Consider the following 26,797-nt stretch of genomic DNA (forward strand, 5'->3'; position numbering starts at 1 on the left):
CTTCATTTTATCCACCTCAGAAGGATGGAAGGCTGAGTCAACCTTGAACCGGTCAAGATCGAACTGCTGGCAATCGGCAGAGTTAGCCTGCAATACTGCATTCTAATCACTGTGCCAACACAGAAGAAAGGAAGGAAGGAAGGAAGGAAGGAAGGAAGGAAGGAAGGAAGGAAGGAAGGAAGGAAGGAAGGAAGGAAGGGAATGAAAAGGAAGGGAATGAAAAGGAAGGGAATGAAAAGGAAGGAAGGGCAATAGCACTTAGATTTATATACTGCTTTATGGTGCTTTACAGCCCTCTCTAAGCAGTTTACAGAGTCCACCTATTGCCCCCAACAATCTGGGTCCTCATTTTGCCCACCTCAGAAGGATGGAAGGCTGAGTCAACCTTGAGCCTGGTAAAATTTGATCTGCCAAATTACAGGCAGCCAGCTGGCAGCAGGCTCATAAAGCCATTTTAAGCCTGTGCAAGGCATGCATTTTGTATGTGACAAATTGTATTGAAATCTACATTTAATTTCTAGGCTTTAGAAATATTGAATCGTGAAAAAATGGACGAGAGGTGAGATCTCACCCCGAAATGCAGCCATCATCGCTTAATCGATTGTAGGGGTGGGGCTGCTGGGGGTTCGCAGGGGTTTGGGAGAACCTCTAGCTAAGATTTGTGCAGTTTGGAGAACCCCCAAATCCCACTCCTGGCTGGCCCCACCCAACCTGCCCCACCCCTCCCAGGAGTCCCAATGCGGCCCGTTTTGGATACAGGTAAGTGCAGGGCACGCATGGAAGCTCGGGGAGGGGAAAAACGGGCCTACCGGAAGTTTGAGAAGGCCGGAAACGGGCCTGTTTCCAGCCTCCAGAGGGCCTCTGGAGCTTGGGGAGGCTGTTTTTGCACTCTCGGAGGCTCGGGGAAAGCATCTGGAGCCCGGGGAGGACAAAAATGCTCCCTCCCCCACATGGTGCAAGAGGCCGACTAGGCCACACCCACCATGGCCATGTCCATGCAGAAACTGGGCAGAGAACCCCTTGCTAAATTTTTTGAAGCCCACCCCTGATCGATTGTATGTTTTTATGTTCAATCTGAGTGAAGATCTTGTTATGAAAGAAAATCTATAGCCTTGTTAGTGCAGTGCAGCAGAAATCAATTCATATACAGTACGAAAATTGTACCATTTAGTATTCCTGGGTAGAAGATATCCAGGGCCAATTTTCATGCTTCAGCTGGGCACTGGGATCAAACAAAACTGGTAGATGTCATAGTGGGGGGAAAAATGCAGCTTCATAGAGATGATGTGATGGATTTTGAAACAGGAAGTCAGTGCCCATTGCAACAATAATTTAATATCAGTAGCAATGGTGGTAGCGATTAGAGTAATTCTCTTGTAATATCTGTCGAATGCTTAAAACAGTTGAAAAATATCTTGAAACAGACAGATACTAGAGTTGATTTGAAGTCATGAAGGTCTTTCCAGGGCATAGCAAATAATCTCCAGAAAAGCACAGTTCAATGTCTAAGGGTGCTGGAAGCTCTAGCATAGCTAAGAAACTTGTAGCAGAGATTTAATAAAAAATACCATGAATTATGAGCCACTTTGGATCTTGCAATTAATATACGCCAGATGATCACAAGTAGAATGGCCTTCAGTGCACAGTGAATGGTCTTTAGCCTGACAAAACAGAGAAGAGATAGTGAAATATCAATGGTAGATAGTTCACAATACAAAACAGATCAACCACTAGCTAGCCCATCCCCAGAAGTACCCGTTTTGCATGCAGGTAAGTGCAGGGTGCTCGGGGAGGGCAAAAATCTTCCCTACAGGAAGTTCGGGAAGACTGGAAACTGTTGTGGTCCGCCAGCAGTCTGTGGAGCTGGCAGCAGAGTCGGACAGTGAGGAGGCTGAGGAAAAACATGGGCCAGTCTTGGAGGCTGGGGAAGGCCCGGATGAGGGCTCTGCGTCGGAGGCAGAGATGGGGCCAGGGCCATCGGGGAGTGATGTGTGGATTCCGGAGCCTCCATAGGCTGACAGTAGAGAGGAAGAGGAAGAGGAGGAGCCTGTTCCTAGTGCACGTATGAGAAAAGCTGCCAGAAGGCAAGAGCAGCTAAAGCAAAAAGGACGACTCGGGAGTAAGGCCAAGAGATAATTGGCCCCTCCCATAAGGCTTAAAAGACCAGCAATGGCTCTTGGGCTCTTTGTCGGAAAACAACGTTGATAGATTTGTTTCTTGTCTTGCTGCATTTATTTCTTGTCGGCGTCTTCTGCTTCTGAACTTTTGCCAAGGAAAGTCTTTGGCAGGTTGCCCAATTAGACCAAGGTTGGTGATAAGGCTGAAAAATTGTGTTATGAAGAATTTGTTTTGAATTAGATTGGACTACGCTGAGAATGAGTTAATTCTCAGCTGTTCTAATAAAGTCTGACGGTTTTGAACTGTTTGTGTTCTATTGTGACCCAGTTCTGTTGCCTGGATCACAACAGGAACAGGCCCGTTTCAGGCCTCAAGAGGGCCTCCGGAGCCTGGGGAGGCTGTTTTCGCCTTCCTGAAGGGTCGAGAAAAGCCACCGGAACCTGGGGAGGGCAAAATGCCCCCTCCACCATGGTGCAGGAGACCGACTAGGCCACGCCCACCATGGCTACGTCCACCCAGCAACTGGGAGAGAACCCCTTGCTGAAACTTTTGAAGCCCACCCCTGCACTAGCAGGAATAGAGAGAGTGTGATGGAATATCAATAACAGGACAAAATAATAGAATAACAGGATTGGAAGGGACCTTGGAGGTCAATTAGTCCAACACCTTGCTTAAGCAGAAAACAATATACCATTCCAGATAAATGGCTCTCCAATTTCTTCTTGAAAACCTCCAGGGGTGGGTGTAACTGCAATGTCTAGGGGTCAAACTCGATTTCATTGAGGGCCACATCAGGGTTGTGTTTGACTTCGGGGGGCCAGGGTGGGGGTGGCAAAGGTGGGCATGCCCAGCTCAACATCACTCATATTGGGGGGCCCTGTGGCGGTCTGAGTGCTTTGCCAGTGGAAAAGTTCATTTTTTGCCCACAGAGAAAGCTCTGTGTGCCTCTGGGACAACTGGTCAAATATTAGAAGACTGCTATCATGTCACCCCAATCCTTCTCTTCATTATGTTTTTGTTTTATGTTTTATTAAATTTGTACCGCCCTACTCCCGAAGGACTCAGGGCGGTGAACAGGCACAGGATAAAATTCAGAAATACAAAAGTTAAAAACAATTTAAAACCAAATTAAATAATTTAGCCCACGACAATTAAAATCCCAATAAATTTAAAACAAATTAAAATTTCAATTTAAAAATTTAAAAGAAAGGGGAGAAAAATTAGGCCAGGCTGGTTTGCTGGAATAAGAGGGTCTTAAGAGCACGGCGGAAGGTGCGTAGATCCGGGATCCTCCGTATCTCCGGGGGGAGCTCGTTCCAGATAGTGGGTGCCCCCACAGAGAAGGCCCTCCCCCTGGGGGCTGCCAGTCGACACTGCTTGGCTGACGGCACCCGGAGGAGCCCCTCTCTATGAGAGCATACCAGCCGGTGGGAGGCTATTTGTGGTAGTAGGCGGTCCCATAAATAACCAGGTCCTAAGCCATGGAACGCTTTAAAGCTGGTAACCAAAACCTTGAAGCGCACACGGAAGACCACCGGGAGCCAGTGCAGCTCGCGCAGGAGAGGTGTTACATGGGAGTGCCATGTTGCTCCCATAACCACCCGCACGGCTGCACTCTGCGCCAGTTGGAGCCTCTGCGTGCTCCTCAAGGGGAGCCCCATGTAGAGAGCATTACAATAGTCCAGGCGGGAGGTGACGAGGGCATGAGTGACTGTGTGTAGAGAGTCCCGATCCAGAAAGGGACACAACTGGCGAATCAGGCGAACCTGATGAAAAATCCTCCCGGTCGCGGTCGTCAAGTGCTCTTCTAAAGACAGCCGTGAATCCAGGAGGACACCCAAGTTGCGAGCCCTCTCCGTGGGGGCCAGCGATTCGCCCCCAATAGTCAGCGATGGCATCAACTGACTATATCGGGACGTCGGAAACCACAGCCACTCGGTCTTGGATGGGTTGAGCCTGAGCCTGTTCCTCCCCATCCAGATCCGCACAGCCTCCAGACACCGGGACATCACTTCAAGGGCATTGTTGGGGTGGTCCGGGGTGGAGATGTACAACTGAATATCATCAGCATACTGATGGAACTTCACCCCGAAACCCAGCGGCTTTACATAAATGTTGAACAGAAGGGGCGAGAGGACCGACCCTTGTGGCACCCCACATACAAGGGGCCTCGGGGTCGACCTCTGCCCCCCTGCCAACACAGACTGCAGCCGGTCAGAGAGAAAGGAGGAGAACCACCGTAGAACAGTGTCCAGACCAGACATACCCAATTCCTGAAACCGTTCTTCATATGTTTTAGCCTCCAGCCCCCTAATCATCTTTGTTGCTTTTCTCTGCACCCTTTTCAGTGTCTCAGTATTTTTTTTTTTTTATATCGTGGTGACCAGAATTGGATGCAATATTCCAAGTGTGGTTTTACCAAACCAATATAAATTGGTACTATCACTTCACTTGATCTTGATATAATCCCTCTGTTGATGCAGCCTAGGACTGCACTGGGTTTTTTTGGCAGCTGAAGCATATATCAATCATGTTAATAAATATTTTTTTCTATCCCATCTCAGGCAAAATTGCAATGTTCCACCCCATATAATCATAGTTATTTAGAGAAATAGGATGGAGGGTGGATGACGTGATTAGAAGAGTGACCGAGATCTTAAAGACTCCTCTTATAGCGGTTCTTCATCCATTTTAGACAGGAGGTTTGAGCAGTTAGCTGCAGCTCCAGATAGCAATTTCAATGTTCCACCCATCACTTATCATTCAAAATATTGTAAGCCGAAATGTTCTGAGATTAGAAATCATAGTTATGTTCGACATATTTAAATAGTATGTTACTGTTTAAGTATCAGGGACGCGGTGGCTCAGTGGCTAAGACGCTGAACTTGTTGATTGAAAGGTCGGCAAGTTCAGCGGTTCAAATCCCTAGTGCCCCGTAATGGGGTGAGCTCCCGTGACTTGTCCCAGCTTCTGCCAACCTAGCAGTTCGAAAGCACGTAAAAAATGCAAGTAGAAAAATAGGGACCACCTTTGGTGGGAAGGTAACAGCGTTCTGTGCGCCTTTGGCATTTAGTCATGTTGGCCACATGACCATGGAGACATCTTCGGACAGCGCTGGCTCTTTGGCTTTGAAACGGAGATGAGCACTGCCCCCTAGAGTCGGGAACGACTAGCACATATGTGCGAGGGGAACCTTTACCTTTATTTAAGTATCAGACATGATACATAACTGGAAAACTTAAACTGCCATGGACCCTAGCCAGTGGTGGGTTGCCCCCGGTTCGGACTGGTTCTATAGAACTGGTAGTAAAACCAGAGAGAGGCTCCGCCCACCAACCCCGATGTCATCAGAACACTTCTGCATATGCGCAGAAGAGCGCACACGCATGTGAGTGAAGCAAGCACGTGTGTGCGGCCCCGTTGCAAACCAGTAGTAAAGGTAAGTAGAACCCACCCCTGACCCTAGCATAATGGGTCTCTGTCTAACAGTAAGAATCCTTTTTTAGGATTGTTATTGTAAATATTGTGATTCAAGTCTACTTTATCTCTGCAACAGAGAAGGCCTCGGGGCAACCTTGGCTACAAGTTCTCTTCAAGTGATTAAAAAAAAAGGGGGGGGGATACACAAACACAGAAAAGAGAAGCATCCAAGAAGCACTGCATTAATTTTTATACTTTTAATTCTGTATCTATCTATAGATTCAGTCATTTTCCTGGTTCTGCCTGATTCTTTGTCCTGGCGTGTTTTTCTTTGGAGAAAAGACTCCCCACCCCCAGTGGTGGGTTGCCCCCGGTTTGGACCGGTTCTATGGAACTGGTAGTAAAACCAGAGGGAGGCTCCGCCCACTGACCCCGACATCATCAGAACGTTTCTGCGCATGCGCAGAAGCTTCTGTGCGTGCCCAGAAGAGCACCCGCGTGAGCGAGTAAAGCAAGCATGTGCGCGCGGCCCCGTTGTGAACCGGTAGTAAAGGTAAGTAGAACCCCCCCCTTCCCCCCCCAGTAGTGGTATTCAGCCGGTTCTATCCGGTTTCGGCGAATCGGTAGCGGCGGCTGCGGGAGGTTCCTCCCACCCACCTGGATATCATCACGTCCCATTTTTATGCTCTGCAGATGCGCGGAGATGGCACATGCGGGCACGAGTGCTCACATTTGTGAACTGGTAGCGAAGGTAAGTGAATACCACCCCTGCCCTCCTCCCCACCAATATGTCGCTCAAAACTATGTGTGGCATTCAGCCCAAAAGTATTCCACACTGCATTTTGTGGTGACTAAACACAGTTTCATTCACTGAAAGCATCTGCTTTCAGGTGGTGAATGTTAATACACAAGATTGTATATGCCTTACTTGCTGATCGTCCCAAAGGTGCTTTTTCAAGGGGATGGGTGTCAGTGCCAGTGGTGGTACTGCAAATTCTGGGGCTCCTGGAAAATGCTGATATCTCAGCTGCTTTAGGGGATCCCCAGGGATCATAGCTGTCCTGTAGGGACAGTGAAGAACGAAGGCACAGGCAGGCACGAACAGGGAAGTTCCCTGAAGTGTCTGCATCAGCCTCTGACCCACCAGCAAGGGAAGACAGTCATTAGGAGCTGTCAAAAGCCGGGCAGTCACACGCAGGAAGAGAAGGAAAAAAGAACGAGATGATCATCTGGGTGAGATACCGTGGTCTTGGAAACAAGATTCCTTTATATATTTAACTCCTGAACTTTTAAAACTATTTTACTTGAGAAAATTGGCAAAGAGAGAGGGGAGGGAGTGGAAAAAGGCTACCTCCCCACCTCTGAAACAGCTGCGAAGAAGCGGAAGCCATTAATAAAAGCTAATTAACAAAAGCCGAAAAAGTAATTTAATAAATTGAAAGCAGATTGGGAAAAGAGGGATATTTGGCTAAAAAACCAAAGGTGCTTTTTCAAGAAGCAACTGGACTTTCTGGTTTTTCTTTGAAGACGTTTCACTTCTCATCCGAGAAGCTTCTTCAACTCTGACTGGATGGTGGGAAATGGAAGGATCCAGTCCATCTAGTCAGAGTTGAAGAAGCTTCTCGGATGAGAAGCGAAAGGTCTTTAAAAAAAAAACACAGAGAGAAAGTCCAGTTGCCTCTTGAAAAACTTTTTCCCCTTTTTAAATGGAAATTTTAAATTTGGTTTTAAATTATTGGGGTTTTAAATTTGTTCAGCCAAATTATTTAATTCGTTTTATTCTATTTTAAATTTTGTATTTATATGTTTTATTCTATGGCTGTTCACCACCCTGAGTCCTTCGGGAGTAGGGCGGTATGCAAATTCAATAAAATAAAATAAATAAATAAAATAAAGCATCTTTGGGACAACCAGGAAACTGAATGACTGAGAATCTCCATAGACACTTACTTTCTGATATACTGTTGGGCTGCAGGAATTCTAGCCATGTCTTCCTTCAGCAGGTATTTCTTAGTTCCTAAGCAGTAATTTTTTATGTATTCTGACCAAGTCACTTGACAAACGTCGAAGGAGAATAACTGGAATAAAACAGAGAGGAGAATATCAAAGAAGGGTGGAAGGATTATTGTTGTGGTTCCGTTATCTGAGCCTGTGTCATCGGCAAGAGAGGACTCCCAGAGTGAAGGAGAGGAGTTGGCAAGGCCTCCCTCGCCAGGACCCTCCTCTCTGGCAATGCCTTCGGTGTCCGCTGAAGGGCAAGAGATAGGGCCGGGGGCCAAGCACGTCCAAGCAGCCACAGATGGACAGTGATGAGGGTAATGAGTCTTGGCTGGATCCACGCCAGTGTCGCAGAGATAAGCGTGCGCAACAGAAGAAAAGGCGTGGCCAAGATTAGGCTGAGTCACTGGACCACACCACACAGGATATAAAAGGGAGCGTGGTGGCCAGTCAAACCTTGTGACGAACAAAGCTGAAAGCTTCCACGCCATTCTGCATTGCCGGACTTTTGGCTATAGACTTTACTGGATTATCTCTGGACTTGATTTGACTCCGTAATTATTGAGCTGTTTCTTTGGATGTATCAGAAGTGGGGAGAAGTTATCTCTCCTCTTTGTAAATAATAAACTCTTGGCAGGCAGCCACTAGGTTGTTGCCAAATTCCGTTATCATAAGGAAAAGGATTTTGCCGGCTGGTTTGGTCTTTAACTGTTGGTGTGTGTGCGTGGGGTTGGGGACAGAACAATTATTTCATTCTTGATTTACACTGAATATTACATGAAATGACTTCTGAATAACAAATTTAGCTTTGGAGAAGAAAAATCCCTCATTAATGTCGCTGATCCCACCAATCAGAGCAGGACTCCAGGCCTTGGGCCTCCCTCATTTTTTCATATCCGAGACTAGCAAAGATAAGTGAAAAATCTGAAAAATAAGTGGAAAAAAAAATACCCCAAAGGTGCTTTTTCAGGAAGCAACTGGACTTGTTTTTCTTTGAAGACGTTTCTACAGGCTTTTAGCTATGCAATTTGGGAGAAACACCATTTGAATGGGGTATGAACGGATTTCCAGAGGAAAAATAGCTACAGGAACCATTTGCATTACTCAGGTGACCCTGAGGACACAGATAAACCTCCAAGGGCTTCAACGACCCTCAAAAAGGATGCAAATGACCACCTGTCTGTAAGGAATATAAATCAGAGGTGAAATGCTCTCGGTTCGGACCAGATCGGCCCATCCGGTAGCGATGGTGGTGGGTGCTTCAGAGAACCGGTAGCAAAAATCCCTGCCCTTCCTCATCCATGCCCACCCAGTCGCCCGTTTGCTGCTTCTTTTAAAAAATGATTTTAAAAGGTAAAAAAAGAGAGGCTCTGACGATCCCAGCTGAGCTGCGTGATCGTCAGAGCCTTTTTTTTTTTTTAATTTTTAAAAGCATTTTTTAACAACCTATTCAGCTGAACCGGAAGCATTTCACCCCTGATTTATATTCCTTACAGACAACTGGTCATTTGCATCCTTTTTGAGGGTCGTTGAAGCCCTTGGAGGTTTATCTGTGTCCTCAGGGTCTCGCCTGAGTAGTGCAAATGGTTCCTGGAGTCTGCAATTTTTCCTCTGGAAATCCGTTCATACTCCCACACCATTCAAATGGTGCAGGGGTGGGTTCTAAATTTTTTTACTACCGGTTCTGTGGGTGTGGCTTATTTTGTGGGCGTGGCTTGATGGTCATGTGACAATTCTTTAGGATTTAGCAGAGGTCTACCAGGCTTTTAACTGCTTGCAGAGCTGTACCGGTCTACCCATTTGTTTTGCAGGCACTGGTCTACCCATTTATTTTTGCAGGCACCGGTCTACTCATATATTTTTGCAGGCACTGGTCTACCCATTTATTTTTGCAGGCACCGGTCTACTCATGTATTTTTGCAGGCACTGGTCTACCCATTTATTTTTGCAGGCACCGGTCTACTCATTTGTTTTTGGAGGCACCGGTCTACCACCAAACTGCCTTTTACCACTCATCAGCTGTAGGGCGGTCCTTTGAAGCCCTGCGGCAAGAGTTTAAACAGTTTTTTTCCTTATAGCCCATCAGCTGGGACTCAGGAGGCAGGAATAGATTGGGGGTGGGGCCAAATAAAAGGTAAGAATAACGCGGGGGTGGGTGGGGGCAGAACCGGTTCGGTGATGTCATATCATCACCGCTACCGGCTCCGCAGAACTGGGCCGAACAGGGAGGAACCCACCACTGAAATGGTGTTCATCCCAAATAGGTTGTAAAAAAAATGCTTTTAAAAGTAAAAAAAAGATTGCATGCCACAGCTGATCACCCCCCCGCGCACTGTTCTACTTAGCCCACACCTCCTTTTGGCATGCACTGTGTGTGCCCGCGCACACACCTCACATATGGTGCGCAGTGTGCATGCGTGAGCCCAGCGTCTTAGCCACTGAGCCACCGCGTCCCTTTTATAGACCAAGAAAAACTAAGGAGGGTCCTTTCTGAACCTCTTCCCTCACCCACTTTCCAGCTGGGGGCTATGCTGCCTCTTATCTGACCATTCTCTAAGCAACATCTCTTCACTCCGTCTCCCAAGGTCTTTCCCATTACAACGTTAAAGGGACTGACCAGTCGCATAGAGCTCTGAGGAAGGAATTTGCCCTTCTGGAAAGCAACCAGAATCTAGCCTGAATACACATTTTAAATATCGGTAAGGATCAGAGGTCGGTTTCACCTATTTTTACCACCGGTTCGCTGCGCACCGAAAATATGAGTGCATGTGCGTGCCTTCAATGCATGCGCCCAGCCTTCCGCACATGTGCTTTGCTCATGCACACAGCTTGCACGCATGCCCGTGGCGTTGCTAAATAGGACAGCATAGTGCCGGGGCAGGTTGGGCGGGCCCACCTGCAGTCACCACTACCGATTCGCCCGAACCCATCTGAACCGGCTGAATACTATCACAGGTGAGGATGCGGTGGTTCAGTAAGATGCTTACGTTTTTGTCTTTTGGGTTCAGCTCTTTCATCAACATTTTTGTATTCTCGGAGCTCCAATCCCAGGAATGATTGCCAAAAAATTCAACGAGGCTCATGGTCTTTTCCAAGCGAGTAAATAGCTTCATCATCCTGAAAGACAGAATGGAAACATCTCAAACCTCTAGGATTCTAGCATCCTACTTCAAAACAACTGGGCAGGGGATAATTTGAAAAGTTCTTGATGCCACAACCCTCTAGGACAGGGGGTCCCAACCTTTTCTATACCCCACTGCCCCTAGAATGCTTCTGATATATTCTCGCACCCCTTAAAAAATAAATAATTATATGCATCTAATTATACATATACACTATAATTTTGAAACTTCTAAACCCAGGTTTTCGCACCCTCTGGAATATTGTCTCTTGTACCCCCCAGGGGGTGCGAGCACCCCTGGTTGGGAACCCCTGTTCTAGGATCTGAGGTGGGCTATCCTCTATTACAGGGGCCCCCAACTTCCAATCTGTCCATGGTACCAGTCCATGGCATGCCAGAAACCGGTTCGTGCAACAAGCGAAGCCCCATCCACAGGGATGGGGGAAATTATTATCCTGATAGGATAACTGCCTTGGTGGCGCAGCAGACTAAAGTGCTATTAAGTAGCACCAGCTGCCTGCAATTACTGCAAGTTCAAATCTCACCAGGCTCAAGGTTGACTCAGCCTTCCATCCTTTCGAGGTAGGTAAAATGAGGACCCGGATTGTGGGGGCAATAAGCTGACTTTGTATAAAATAGAACACCGCTTAGAGGGGTGGGCAAAAGCCCTACTAAGCAGGTATATATAAAAGTATGAAGGCTATTGCTTAACGCATTGTAAGCCGCCCTGAGTCTCTGGAAAAGGGTGGCATATAAATCGAACCAATAAACAATAAATAAATAAATAGTTGTGAGGTATTTGGAGTGGCGCAATGGCCTAGAGATGGAGCTCGATCCTAGGTAGTGGCAGGTATTTCTCTCTCTGGGCACAATGAGTAAATATCAGCTGTGAACTCTGCATTGGCGACAGGAATGGCATCCGTCCAGTAAACACTCAGCGCCATTTAGTTGCCCCGACTCCATCTCGATGCAAGGGATTACAAGGTCATTAAAAGACAAACTAAAAAAAAAAAGTTGTGAGGTATTTGTATATACAGCAATCAGCATGTCAGTCCGATCCTTTTTCTAATAAATCCCCAAAGCTGTCAAATTGACCCACAATGTAGATCCAAACTCACTGTGGCTTCTTTCCAATCAGCTGCAGATACAGGTCACAGAGAAAAGCAGGGATGGTGTGACAGACAAACGTCCAGTACTGATGGACCAAATGGCTGGAGGTCATGGTGACATTTGGTATTCTGAAGGGTTTCTCCAGTGGGTTTTTTTCAAATGTATTTGTCACGTGGATTTCTGCAAAATTGTAGAAAAACAGATACTGCTTCTGGTGAGGTAATTACATGAAAAAAAAAAGACAATTGATGGACATGGGAATCTACGAAGGCAAAGTTATTTGAACATCAGGAAACCAGATGTGGTTATTAGTCATGTATAATTTAGAAAAGGTGAAGAAGTGGAACTGAAGTGGATTTGAACTTGCAGTAATTGCAGGCAGCTAGTGCTGTTAAGTAGCAGCAGCTGCCTGCAATTACTGCAAGTTCAAATCTTACCAGGCTCAAGGTTGACTCAGCCTTCCATCCTTCCGAGGTAGGTAAAATGAGGACCCGGATTGTGGGGGCAATAAGCTGACTTTGTATAAAAAAGAACATCGCTTAGGGTGGCCAAAAGCCCTACTAAGCAGGTATATACAAAAGTATGAAGGCTATTGCTTAACACATTGTAAGCCGCCCTGAGTCTCTGGGGAAGGGCGGCATACAAATCAAACCAATAAATAAATAAATAAAATAAATAATAGAGAAATGGCTCTTCCTACAGGCAACTAAAGGTAACACAGCTCCCGCCCCACCCACCAGAGACCACTGGATTCCGTCTCGCCTGGCCCATACAGCTACCACCCACGCAATGTCAGCACTTCAAGCTTCATTTACTCTAATGCTCACATAAGGAGAAGCGGAGGCGTCTGGAAAGGGACGTTTGACTTTTCACCTACTTATTTTCCCTGGAGATAATATCCTTTAGGAGATGGGATGGGAGGGGGGAAATTCCTTTGAGCTGGAGCAGTAGATTAGGGGTAGAATGACTTGGAAGATGACCAATGAGTGCAGGGGAGTGGGGAACAGAAAGAGAGGGTTTTGGGTCTGGAAGTCAGTGTTGGCTACGATGAGCCAGGATTTAGAATGTCGTGCTCAATAAATGGGAGTTTTTATCAAAGATTTTGTTTGAAATGCAATTTATTTGAGACGACCTTGAAACTTGACACGCAAATGATGTAAAGCTGGCCACGCCCACTCAGTCACATGACGCCCACCCAGTCACACGCCCACCCAGCCATGCCCACCCAGTCACATGACCACCAAGCCACGCCCACTAAGCCATGTCCACCAAGCCAGGTACACAGAACCAGTAGTAAACAATTTTTTGAATCCCACCACTGCAGCAAACCATCATCTCTGTGCCTTTGCTAGAAAGAAAACTTGCCTATTTCTCTCCAGCATAATGGGTTGAGGTTCCCCGAAGTACAGTTGTAAATCAAGGGCGATTTTGGTCTGAAAAGAATGGAAATAAAAAAGACAACTCAGCATTCAGACAATCCACCAAATGTATGAATATGTTATTTGCTATAGTGGTGTATAGAAGTGGGATTATATACCGTACATCCACAATTATAGCAAAATCAGAGGCGCTTGCAAAGCAGGTTAAGAAGGACAAGAGAACAGCTGTTGATTGAAGCTCCACCATACTGGTGCTTCACACCTGAGCCGAGATGGCACAGTGGTTAGAGTGCAACACTGCAGGGCTACTCCAGCTGACTGCTAGCTGCAGTTCAGCAGTTCAAATCTCACCAGGCTCAAGGTTGACTCAGCCTTTCATCCTTCCGAGGTGGGTAAAATGAGGACCTAGATTGTTGGAGGGCAATAGGCGGACTCTGTAAACTGCTTAGAGAGGTCTGTAAAAGCACTGTGAAGTGGTATATAAGTCTAAGTGCTATTGCTATGACACACATAAAAAGAGACATGTTTTTCATCCCAACTACTCTTGTTTTTTTTTTATTATTATTTATTTATTTTTAAATTTGATTTATATGCCGCCCTTCTCCGGAGACTCAGGGCGGCTTACAATGCGTTAAGCAATAGCCTTCATCCTTTTGTATATTTATACAAAATCAGCTTATTGCCCCCACAAACTGGGTCCTCAATTTACCTACCTTAGAAAGGATGGAAGGCTGAGTCAACCTTGAGCCTGGCGGGATTCGATCTTACTTTAATTGCAGACAGCTGGTGTTAAATTACAGAGCTCTGTCTGTTGAGCTATCCAGGCTCCCTGGATAGTTTTTGTTTTGCACCTTTGCCTTCCCCCTTCCAGACATTCCTATATGGAATCATTTTCTGTTTGGTCTGTATCAGGGACCACGAAGGGAGTGATCAGATCACATCCAGATATGAAGCGCTCCAATGCTCAAGTGATCCAGTCTTTGCTTGACTTAAGCTCAGTGGTGGGATTCAGCCAGTTCGCACCACTTCGGGAGAACCGATTGTTAACTTTCTGAGCAGCTGGGTGAACTGGTTGTTGGAAGAAATCATTAGGGCAGAGAACCCGTTGTTAAATTATTTGAATCCCATCACTGCTTAAGCTTGTTCTCTTCCCTTGAGGTTTTGGACCCAGAGCTCCACTCCTTGCAATACCTCTCTCTAAAATGTTAATACTACTTTATGATGCCTTGGTAAGGCCACACTTGGAATCCTGCATCCAGTTTTGGTTGCCACGATATAAAAAAAAGATGTGGAGACTCTAGAAAGAGTGAAGGGAAAAGCAACAAAGAAGATTAGGGGACTGGAGACTAAAACATATGAAGAACGGTTGCTGGAATTGGGTATGTCTAGTTTAATGAAAAGGAGGGCCTGGGGTGACATGAGAGCAGTGTTCCAATATCTCAGGGGCTGCCACAAAGAAGAGGGAGTCAAGCTATTCTCCAAAGCACCTGAAGGCAGGACAAGAAGCAACGGATGGAAATGAATCAAGGAGAGAAGCAACCTGGAACTAAGAAGAAATTTCCTGATAGTTAGAACAATTAACCAGTGGAACAACTTGCCTCCAGAAGTTGTGAATGCTCCAACACTTGAAGTATTTAAGAAGAGATTGGACAACCACTTGTCTGAAATGATATAGACTAGAGTTTCCTGCCTGAGCAGGGGGTTGGACTAGAAGATCTCCAGGGTCCCTTCCAACTCTGTTATTCTATTCTATTCTATTCTATTCTATTCTATTCTATTCTATTCTATTCTATTCTATTCTATTCTATTCTATTCTATTCTATTCTATTCTACTCTACCCTACCCTACCCTACCCTACCCTACCCTACCCTACCCTACTCTACTCTACTCTACTCTACTCTACTCTACTCTACTCTACTCCAGCTCCTTCCTATTCCAGCAAGCTGGGCTGGCTTAAAATTTTAAAAGGGTTATTTTAAGGGTAATGGGTTTTAATATTTTGGGAAGCCAATTTGATTTAATTCTGTTTTTAAATTATTTTAAATTTTGTATTGTATGTATTTTAATTTTGGCTGTGCACCGCCCTGAGTCCTTCGGGAGAAGGGCGGTATACAAATTTAAATAATAAATAAATAAATAAACTCTCCTCTCCTCTCCTCTCCTCTCCTCTCCTCTCCTCTCCTCTCCTCTTTAAAAAAACATTAATTTAGAACCACCAGATTCCATGAAAGGTTTTTTTGTGTGTGTGCAGGCTTTGAAATACCAACTGAGCCAAAGACGAATTAACCTTCCTCTTCCTTGTGGTGATTTCTGCCCTTGACATTATTATTGAGTTCTTGTAGATAATGCAGTCTATGAGCGCTGTTCAGGTGCTCCCTATAACATTGCACAAAATGGCAGCGTTCACCTGTTCCTAGGAAAGAAACCCCAACAAGGAAGACTGTAAGTGTGCTGGCTACTCTCACAAGGCAGAGGGGCAGAAGCCAACATATGGATGGTGTGAACGCACCGCTGCCAGTAGGAGGCACTGTGGGACTTTCAGAAAGCTTTAGAAACCTGGATGACAACATGGGGGAAATGGCAGCTTTTGCAGCTCTTGGCAACCTGCAACCTTGGGGAAAAAAAATTGATTCTACTTCAACGGCTTATCTCTTGCTCAAGAAAGAGGCCCCACCTGTGAACTGCAGTGTACCAACCAGCAGTGATAGTTAAGTTGATAGCAAGGTCTACTGGGATAATATCAGCTATTGCGGCTGGATTGCATTTTATAGTCTGTAAAATCCCTTTGGCAAACTAGAAAAAGAGAAGAAAGTAATTAATACGTGTAACTTGATTTCCTTAGTTAGGTAAAGTAAAGGTTCCCCCTTGCACATATATGCTAGTTGTTCCCGACTCTAGGGGGCGGTGCTCATCTCCATTTCAAAGCCAAAGAGCCAGCGCTGTCCGAAGACGTCTCCGTGGTCATGTGACCGGCATCACTCAACACCAAAGGTGCATGGAACGCTGTTACCTTCCCACCAAAGGCGGTCCCTATTTTTCTACTTGCATTTTTTACAGGCTTTCGAACTGCTAGGTTGGCAGAAGCTGGGACAAGTAACGGGAGCTCACCCCGTTACGCGGCACTCGGGATTCAAACTGCTGAACTGCCGACTTTTCGATCGACAAGCTCAATGTCTTAGCCACTGAGCCACCGCGTTACTTACTTAGGTAATTTAACTCCCTTACGTACTTTCCTTACACAGCATATTCCAAAGGTGCCTTTTTCAAGAGGCAAATGGACTTTCTGATTTTTTTTTTTTTTTGAAGGCATTTCGCTTCTCATCCAAGAATGAGCTGAAGAAGCTTTTTGGATGAGGAGCAAAATGTCTTCCAAAGGAAAAAAAATAGAAAGTCCATTTGCCTCTTGAAAAAGGCACCTTCGGGACAACTATGACCTGGATGACTGAGAATCTCCATAGATGCTTACTTAGCATAGAATTTGTGTACTTTGACGTTTGAGTTCTGTAGCAGATAAATGGGATGGGATAAGTCCGTGATGGTGAACCTATGGCATGCATGCCACAGGTGGCATGTAGAGCCCTCTCTGCGGGCACACCAGCTAGCACCCCAGCCCAGTTCCACCGCGCTTGTGTGCACACCTCCCGCTGGCCAGCTCATCATCGGGTCTCTGCCGTGCATGCGCGGGGGTATGTGGCCTTCCCTGATCTCAGCAGGATCCCCCCAGCGCACCCTACCTTTCTCCTCCATTTCTGCTGCCTGTGGATTCCCCAATCTCTGCAGGTTCCCCCCCCCCAGGGCGTCCTACCTTTCTCCTCCATTTCTGCTGCCCATGCCTTCCCCGATCTCCGCAGGGCCCACCCAGTGCACCCTACCTTTCTCCTCCATTTCTGCCACCCGCACCAACCTGGAAGCTAAAATGGGGCACAGGGGGACTGTGCGAGACACCCCCCCCCACACACACACACACATCCCATTTTGGGCCTTGGACAACATTACTTGGTCTGCTGTGTGGATGTTTGGGTGGTTTAGGGGTGGGGAACTGTGGTGGGTGGGAATGCGTTTGGGGATTATGTGTGTTGGACCTGGTCTTTGGGTGTTAAGTGAATTTCATTGTATGGGTATACTGTGTATACACGTACAATGACAATGAAGTTATTGTTATTATTAAAAATCAAGATCACATGAAGTTTTAATACCACTTTATAATGCCTTGGTAAGGCCACACTTGGAATACTGCTTCCAGTTTTATTCACCACGATGTAAAAAAGATGTTGAGACTCTAGGAAGAGTGCAGAGAAGAGCAACAAAGATGATGAGGGGACTGGAGGCTAAAACATAGGAAGAACGGTTGCAGGAACTGGGTATGTCTAGTTCGATAAAAAGAAGGACTAGGGGAGGCATGATAGCAGTCTTCCAATATCTCAGGGGCTGCCACAAAGAAGAGGGAGTCAAGCTATTCTCCAAAGCCCCTGAGGGTAAAACAAGAAGCAATGGGTGGAAACTAATCCAGGAGAGAAGCAACTAGAACTAAGGAGAAATTTCCTGACAGTTAGAACAATTAATCAGTGGAACAACTCACCTCCAGAAGTTGGGAATGCTCCAACACTGGAAGTTTTTAAGAAGATGTTGGATAACCATTTGTCTGAAGTGGTGTAGGGTTTCCTGCCTAAGCAGGGGGTTGGACTAGAAGACCTCCAAGGTCCCTTCCAACTCTGTTATTCTATTCTATTCTGTTCTGTTCTGTTCTGTTCTTTTCTGTTCTGTTCTAATTCACTTTGCAAATGTTTCACTTAGCAACAAACATTTGGCGCCCAATTGTGGTTGTAAGTCGAGGACTACCTGTATACTAAGGAACTGGGGAAGAACACTTTCCACCTCTTCCGTTCTCAGAATCTGCTCTTCCAATGCTCTGAGGGATATAAGTGTCCAAAGAGCTTAAAGGACAGAATTGTGAGCTGTTGGATTGGGCTATGCTCAGCAAGGATCACTAGAGTCTGCCATGATCTCTTCACGCTTTGGTTCTCATGGTTTCCTTCTTTTGCTGCCCTAAGATTCAGAAGACCTGAATCTTATTTTCACCTCTACTTACCGCAACAAAGGAGCCACTTAAGTTATTGAAGTTATCAATCCAACCCTGAAAAGCAAAAACATAGAAAAACTGTAGCATTGACCACCTTGATTAAAGAAAAGAACATAAGTACTTTTGTTTCCACATGGAAACCACTTCTGAACTTTATGCTTGATGTAGAAAAGAATGAAATGCTGACTTCGGGTTTTACAGATTAGACTGATAGATCTTTATAAAAATGGCTTGTTTGTACTATTATGGAAAAACAAAAAGTTGCAATTTGATGTCAATGCCTTATTTTACTGTAACTGTCAAACCCCGGTTTCCCCCTCAGGGTTTGCCTTATCAGGGGAGGGAAGCTCCTGGTGTTGGGTGTGTGCGGAGCTGGAGGCTGAAGCGATGTACCACAAGGGTGAAATCCAGCAGGTTCTGACAGGTTCTGGAGAATTGGTAGCGGAAATTTTGAGCAGTTCGGAGAACCGGTAGTGGAAATTTTGAGTAGTTTGGAGAACCGGCAAATACCACCTCTGGCTGGCCCCAGAGTGGGGTGGGAATGGAGACTTTTCAGTATCCTTCCCCTGGAGTGGAGTGGGAATGGATATTTTGAAGTATCCTTCCCCTGCCACTCCCATCAAGCCATGCCCACAAAATTGCTAGTAAAAAATTTGGATTTCACCACTGGTGTACCAGTTACAGCCACGGTTCAGCTGTGCAGCGGGGAGGCAGGACAGTGTGAGGCAATCAGGATGCCCGATGATCAGCTGGGCGATGCAGTGAAGGCATCGGCTTGACAATCAGCTGTAAGGCCTCGTGGAGCCACCGGGTGGGGCCCAAACAGCCATTCCGACACTCAGTTGTCTTCTGGGTGAGGACTGCGCCAACAGAGAGGCATGGCGCACCTACATAACTGCGCTGGGAGGCAGATGCTGCCAGCGCTGACTTTACATCCTGACTGCATTTGGTTTTTGCTTATTGCTTTTTGGAACTCATTGCATGTCATAATCCAGTTTAATAAACCCAGTTATCACCCACATGAGTGGAGTCATTAATGCTGGTTTAAGTCCGGAGCTCAAACCTTTTGAGAGTAAGAGAGTCAGAAGTCAATGTTTATTTTTCTTTTCTTTCCTCCCCCCCCATCTTTCCTCACTTCTCTTCCCCCTTTCCACCCCCACTACTTTTCTATTTACTTTTGTATTTTGCATTTTACAATACCTTTATAACTCAATAAAAAATGTTAAACCATTAGATAAACTGTAGCATTAGACACATCTACTTTCAGCTTGCTAAATTGGGGAAGGGGGAACACTACTTTCAAAAGTGAGAATCGGGATTCTCATGCAGAATTTTGCTGCTCATAGAATTATTGAGAAAATGTTACAAGCACGATATTAATATTAGTTAAGGGCTAACAAACCAGATAGAAAATCAGTAGTAACATGGACACATGAATTCTCCCAAATTGTTTAATTGTTTTTAATGGTTTAACTTTTAATGTTTTATATATGGTTTTTAAATGCATTGTAAGCCGCCTTGAGTCTTCGGAGAAAGGCGGCATACAAGTTGAACAAATAAAATAAAATAAATAAATAAACTAATATGGAAGTTATCAGATTTGCTTCTCCATGAATTTTGGTGAAGGGACCCAAACTTTAAGCTAGTTTCACAGTAGAAAAAAATTGAATCTTCCGGGCCAAGGTCTGAATTTCTCAGATTAGACTAGCAATTTTCAGGGAAAAAAGATAATTTGCTGAAATATTCATTTATTAAAAAAAACCTCAGGCATTGTCAGCGCATATATAAATGGGAAAGATGAAAGGAGAAATTTGTAACCATTACCAGCCAGTAGTTAGTTATGATGCATGGATTCATGCGTTTATGATCTTGTTAATAAGGCGCATAGCGCAGTAAGGAATAGCAATAGCACTTCGACTTATATACTGCTTCACGGTGGCACAGTGGTTAGAGTACAGTACTGCAGGCTACTTGTGCTGACTGCCAGCTGTCTGCAATTTAGCAGTTCAAATCTCACCAGGCTCAAGCTTGACTCCACCTTCCATCCTTCCGAGGTTGGTAAAATGAGGACCCAGATTGTAGGGGGGGCAATAGGCTGACTCTGTAAACCGCTTAGAGAGGGCTATAAAGCACTGTGAAGCGGTATATAAGTCTAAGTGCTATTGCTATTCACAGTGCTTTACTAGTCTCTCTAAGCAGTTTACAGAGTCAGCCTGTTGCCCCCCCCCCCACAATCTGGGTCCTCATTTTACCAACCTCAGAAGGATGGAAGGCTGAGTCAACCTTGAGCTGGTCAGGATCGAACTGCTGGCAGTCAGCAGAGTCAGCCTGCAATACTGCATTCTAATCAGTGTGCCACCAAGGCTCGGGTATATTTATTCTTTTGTGTAAAGCTTGGCCATCCTGTCCAAGTTAAACTGTAGGAGAGGGCTGTTTTGTTTTGTTTTTTTTAAAATTTCAATTTACATGCCGCCCTTCTCCGGAGACTCAGGGCGGCTTACAATGCGCTAAGCAATAGCCTTCATCCTTTTGTATATTTATACAAAATCAGCTTATTGCCCCCACAACTGGGTCCTCAATTTACCTACCTTAGAAAGGATGGAAGGCTGAGTCAACCTTGAGCCTGGTGAGATTCGAACCTGCAGTAATTGCAGTCAGCTGGTGTTAATAACCAGCTTAATAACAGGGTGCCTTACACCACTGTACTACCAAGGCTCTCTGTTGAGAGTCACAATGGAAGATGGGGAGGGAGTTATCTCCCCTGCTTCCATGAATGAAGGTGTTAGATCTTGCATATGAATATGTGGCAGACTTGCTAATAGATCTACCACAAGAATTGGAATTCCTATAATTGAATTGCTGTGGCATCCTCTGATCTGTGTGGTAATTGATTGATTGGTTAATTAATTGGTGGATTAGTATGATAATTAATGTAATCAATGAGCACACTGTGTTTTAGGCTGCGTGGTTGTGAACAAATGTAATTGCTCAATATGGCTGTGTGTCTGAGTAACTCTCAACATAAATTGTGATAATAAATGGCTTCCTACCCTGTTTCTCCCAAAATAATACATCCCCTGATAATAAGCCCAATCGGGCTTTTGAGCGCATAGCAATAAGGCCAAGCGCCTATTTCAGGGTTCGGAAAAATATAAGACAGGGTCTTATTTTTGGGAAAATATGGTATTACTTTGTCTTCTGAAACTGCTCAGTAGTATTGCAATATCTGTTATTCACATTATATCCCATTTTTCACACTGAAGTAAGTCCTCAAGGCACCTAAACAAACCTTAATAGATCATTCTGACAAATCCATATAACACAGTTGAGTTTAAGAAATATAGTTTGAAAAATGCTCAATATGTAGCTCTAGATCCACGATTCTGTAAAACGATAATATGTAGGTATAATTAATCTGAAGGGCTTGATTCTAAACAAGAGGTTTTGTCACGTTTTCCGGATGGAGATTAGACACAAAACCTTCTATGTTGTTTATCTATTTTTCAATGTTATGGGTGTGTCCATAAAATTAATCTGAGCCAGGGGTGTCAAACTCGATTTCATTGAGGGCTGCATCAGGGTTGTGTTTGACCTCGGAGGGGGGCGTGGCCAGGGTGGGTGTGGCCATCTCAATGGCATTCATATCAGGGGTGCTTGTGGTGGCCCAAGCACTCTAACAGTGAAAACAGAGCTCAAGAGGGGCATATGTGCCCCTCCTGAGCTCAGTTTTCACTGACAGAGGGTTGCAGGAGGCCGTCACAGCCAAAAACGGAACTCAGGTGGGCCGCAGTCGACCCTCCATAGCTTCATTTTTGCTGACAGAGAGACCATGGGCTGGTCCTTCATTGTTTCCAGGGTGGCCCCACGGGCCATATCTAAATACCCTGCAGGCTGGATCCGGCCCACGGGCCTTGAATTTGACACCTGTGAGCTAAGCCTTGAGAATGAGGTCCACCTCACTGGAGTTCTTTTGGAATTACGTGACTACATGGCCTCTGGATCATGAGGTACCATGATAGAATCCATCCAGGATGGATTCTCTGGAAGCAAACCATTGCTTTAGAGCTCATTGGTGATGGCTTCCCTCCTGCAGGAGAATGACATTCTCATTTACAGGGAATGGTTCCAAATCAACCCTTTTACTCGATCTTGGATGAGAACCAAGCACTGGTAGAGCAAACCTACTTACCGGGAAGGGCTCCTGCCAACTAGCTCCCATGATGGAGGGTCGAATGATGGCAACATTTAAGTCCCCTTTTTCCTGCTGGATCAGATGTTCAGTCAGAGCTTTGGAGAAGGTGTAGATGTTAGGCCAGTCTCCAATTAAATTGGGGGTGATCGCTTCAATGAGGGACCCATCCATCCACCTAAGGGGATTTTTTAAAAAAACAAAATTAAAAAATTAAAAAAATGCATGAGAAGAAAAACATTGTCCTTACAAATTTTCATACACGTTTTCCTGGAAAAGCTATATGTGGGACCCATCCGCCCATTGGCATCCTTCAGTCTCAAGAGACTATGGTATCGCGCTCTGGAAAGAGGTCCTCAAACAGCATCTGGTGTGACTAAAAAGGCCAATTCGAGAGTGGCAATCCCTTCCACACTGAGGGCAGATACATTCTGTCCCCTGCCCAGCCCCCAGATTTCGCTGGTTCTGGGACTGCCTCTTTGCCTCAGCCTGCCGAACAAGTGTCTCTTCGAATTGGAGAAGGCCATGCTGCGTCTTTAGCCTCCAAGCTGAACGATCGGAGGTCAAGGTTTCCCAGTCGTTAATGTCCATTCCCAGGGCCTTTAGGTCCCTCTTGCAGATATCCTTATATCGCAGCTGTGGTCTCCCTCTGAGGCGCTTTCCCTGCACTAATTCTCCATACAGGAGATCTTTCGGAATCTGACCATCAGCCATTCTCACGACATGCCCCAGCCAGCGTAGACATCACTGTTTCAATAGTGTATACATGCTAGAAATTCCAGCACGTTCCAAGACTGCGCTATTTGGAACTTTGTCCTGCCAGGTGATGCCAAGAATTCGTTGGCGACACCACATATGAAAGACCGATCCATCACCTAAGATATATATGTATGTATATATATACATATATATACATATATACATATATATATATATATATATATATATATATACATATACATATATATATACATACATATATATATATACATACATACATACATACATATATCTTATATCTTATACACACACACACACACACACACACACACACACATCAAATTTATATTTGCTGATAAAGAAATAAAGGGAGACTAGTATAAATCTGTTATTTAGCTATCATCAGCTAGCTATACCCTTACTTGGATTCGAATTTGGCCTGCCTGCATATTAGGCAGTTGTATTAACCTCTGAGCCACAAGTTCTCCTCCCTTTATCAGCTTGAGCCAGGGGAGAGATTAAGTGTTTTTCTATCGAAGCACCTGGTTTACCCCAATATGGGAGGGAGCATACTCCAATCCAGGAGCCCTCAAGCAGTTCCATTCACAACCAACCATTTTATACCAAATTTATATTTTGCTGATAAAGAAATAAAGGGAGACTAGTATAAATCTATTTCAAGCTATTTAGCTCTCATCAGCTAGCCATACCCTTAATCGGATTTGAACTTGGGCTTATTAGGCAGTTGTATTAACCTCTGAGCTTTGATAGGAAACACTGAATCTCTCCCCTGGCTCAAGATGATAAAGGGAGGAGAACTTGTGGCTCAGAGGTAAGAGCAGCTGGTGATGGCACACATGCCCACAGAGAGCCATAGGTTCGCCATCACGGCTATATTGTAACAATACTCTTTGCATGAGGCGTCTACATAAATCTTGTATATTTCAAGAACGTCACTACCACAAATCTCTTTCTTTCTTGGAAAGAAAGTGTATAGGACCGTGATGGCGAACCTATGGCACGTGTGCCACAGGTGGCACGCGGAACCATCTCTGTGGGCACGCGAGCTGTTGCCCTAGGTCAGCTCCACTGCTCCTGCGTGTGCGCCTCCCACTGGCCAGCTGATTTTTGGGTCTGTGCCATGAATACAGGGGATGTGCGCACATGCACGGGGGTTGTGCATGCATGCATGGAGGCAGGGGGGGTCACGTGCATAAGCACGGGAGGAGGAGTCAAAAGCAGCCCATTTTTGGTTCCAGGAGGCTTCAGGGAGGCCTGCTAGGCCTAAAAAGGGCTGCAGGAGTGGTGAGACATGCCTCCCCATGGCCCATTTTTGGTCCCAGGAGGTTTCAGGGAGGACTGCTAGGCCCAAAATGGGGCACAGGGGGTCACATGTGCATGTGCGGGGGAAGCATGGGGGGGTTGCGCGCGCATGCGCAGGGGGCAGGGGAGTGTGAGGGGGTCATGTGCAGGTGGCCGGGCATGCAGGGGGGCATTGCATTATGGGTATGGGCATTCATGTACTCACTATCGCACACATGCTTGCACTTTTGACACCCAAGGAAAAAAAGGTTAGCCATCCCTGGTATAGGACAAGCCAACAAGTATTCCTTCAAACCTACTTGCAAATACATCGCAAAGGTGGAGGGGTTGCTTCCATTACTTACGTCACCAGTTCCAAAAGTTTCTTTGGTTCCATGGGAACAGGATAGAAGACTTCCTCTATCTGTCTCCGGTTACAATTTGAATAGGCCGTTGAAATGTGGATGAGGGCTTCGAGGTCCTTCATCTGGTGGGCCAGCCTCAGAAGCTCCTGGGTGCCCATGACATTCAGGAGAAGGACATTCCTGCTCAAGAAAGCACAAAAAGTTAGGGTGAAGGCAAAGGCAAAAAATATTGGACTAAAATACATACATGGTTAGAAAAAATAATAAAGCAACCAGCAGTGGCTTTCAAATTATGCTACTACCAGTTCGCCGTGCGCGCACACTTGCTTTCTGCGTGCACATGCCCGGTTCGCTCACGCATCTACCTTCCACGCATGCACTTTGCTCACGCGTGCGCCTTCCGCGCATGCACCCGGCCTCAAAAACGTGCCTAAATAGGATGGCATAGAGCCGGGCCAGGTGGAAAGGCCCACCCACGATTTCCGCTACCAGTTCGGGTGAACTGATCCAAACCGGTTCAATACTACCTCTGAAAATAGATTTCAACCAGATATATTTCTGTTCGGGATATTACCAGAACAGTATAATAAAGGGAATACATACTTACTGTTTTTCTCCAAAAATAAGACCCTGTCTTATATTTTTTTTTTTTGAACCCTGAAATAAGCACTTGGCCTTATTGCCATGAGCTCAAAAGCCCAATTGGGCTTATTATCAGGGGATGTCTTATTTTGGGGGAAACAAGGTAATTCTGCATGTAGTAACGGCAGCAAGAATAGTGTTTGCACAACAATGGAAAAATGATGACAGGTCCTGACAGATGAAAGTGTACTAAAAAAAATATATTAGAATGTGCTGAGATGGATAGGTTGACACTTAAGATAAAAGAAAAGGAAGATATAGAATATTTTTTTTTTTTATCATGGGATTTATTTTACTGATGGATAACTAATAGAAACATGGGTTAGAATTTAAAAAGAATGTAAAAGGATAATACAAATTTGTACTGAAAATATTGCAAGATGGACAAACCAATTGTATTATTATTTTGTGATTAATATTGATACGTTTATTAAGATTACTAGTATGATTATGCCCTTGTCACCTCCCGCCTGGACTATTGCAACGCTCTCTACATGGGGCTCCCCTTGAGGAGCACCCGGAGGCTCCAACTGGCGCAGAGTGCGGCCGCGCGGGTGGTAATGGGAGCGACATGGCGTTCCCATGTAACACCTCTCCTGCGCGAGCTGCACTGGCTCCCGGTAGTCTTCCGGGTGCGCTTCAAGGTTTTGGTCACCACCTTTAAAGCGCTCCATGGCTTAGGACCCGGGTACTTGCGGGACCGCCTACTACCACCAATAGCCTCCCACCGGCCGATACGCTCCCATAGAGAGGGGATCCTCCGGGTGCCGTCAGCCAAACAATGCCGACTGGCGGCCCCCAGGGGGAGAGCCTTCTCTGTGGGGGCACCTACTATCTGGAACGAGCTCCCCCCAGAGATACGGAGGATCCCGGATCTGCGCACCTTCCGCCGCGCCTTAAAGACCTTACTATTTCACCAGGCCGGCCTGGCCTAATTTTCCCCCTCTTTTATAAAAGATTTTTAAAATTTTAAATATCTTTTAGTATTTATATATTCAATTTTAAATTGGTTTTAAAAGTTTGAGGTTTTAAATTTGTCGGGGCCAAAATTATTTAATTTGATTTTATTCTATTTTTTAAATTTTGTATTGTATGTGTTTTTATTGTCTGGCTGTGCACCGCCCTGAGTCCTTCGGGAGTAGGGCGGTATAGAAATCTAATAAATAAATAAATAAATAAATAGTATGATTATGGTTATTGTTGTATCTCTATTTAAAATTAATCATGCCCAGACAACACGCTGTTCAGATAGACATGGATTTTTTTTGTTTATAAAGAAAAAAAATGTACCAATAAAACATATATTCCGCGTATTCCGCGTATTGGCTATCCAATTGATACGACAAAATGGGA

At 45.3% G+C, this 26,797-nt stretch overlaps 1 protein-coding gene across 1 annotated transcript in view; it reads right to left on the reverse strand.

Moving 5' to 3' along the window:
• Positions 1–1,498: 1,498 nt before the first annotated feature.
• Positions 1,499–26,797, reverse strand: part of LOC139319120 (fatty acyl-CoA reductase 1-like) — a 28,809-nt gene continuing 3,510 nt past the window's right edge. Inside the window, exons 3-11 of the mRNA XM_070946805.1 lie at positions 24,803–24,982; positions 22,416–22,593; positions 18,236–18,280; positions 15,821–15,939; positions 13,133–13,200; positions 11,776–11,947; positions 10,524–10,653; positions 7,489–7,616; positions 1,499–1,661 (exon numbers count right to left, since the gene is read on the reverse strand). Coding sequence (XP_070802906.1) covers positions 1,499–1,661; positions 7,489–7,616; positions 10,524–10,653; positions 11,776–11,947; positions 13,133–13,200; positions 15,821–15,939; positions 18,236–18,280; positions 22,416–22,593; positions 24,803–24,982 — 1,183 coding nt within the window. The remainder of the gene's footprint in view (positions 1,662–7,488; positions 7,617–10,523; positions 10,654–11,775; positions 11,948–13,132; positions 13,201–15,820; positions 15,940–18,235; positions 18,281–22,415; positions 22,594–24,802; positions 24,983–26,797) is intronic.

The sequence above is a fragment of the Pituophis catenifer genome, unplaced genomic scaffold (assembly GCF_029215685.1).
Source record: "Pituophis catenifer annectens isolate HBS135680 unplaced genomic scaffold, rPitCat1.0.hap2 SCAF_7, whole genome shotgun sequence".
Taxonomy (NCBI): domain Eukaryota; kingdom Metazoa; phylum Chordata; class Lepidosauria; order Squamata; family Colubridae; genus Pituophis; species Pituophis catenifer.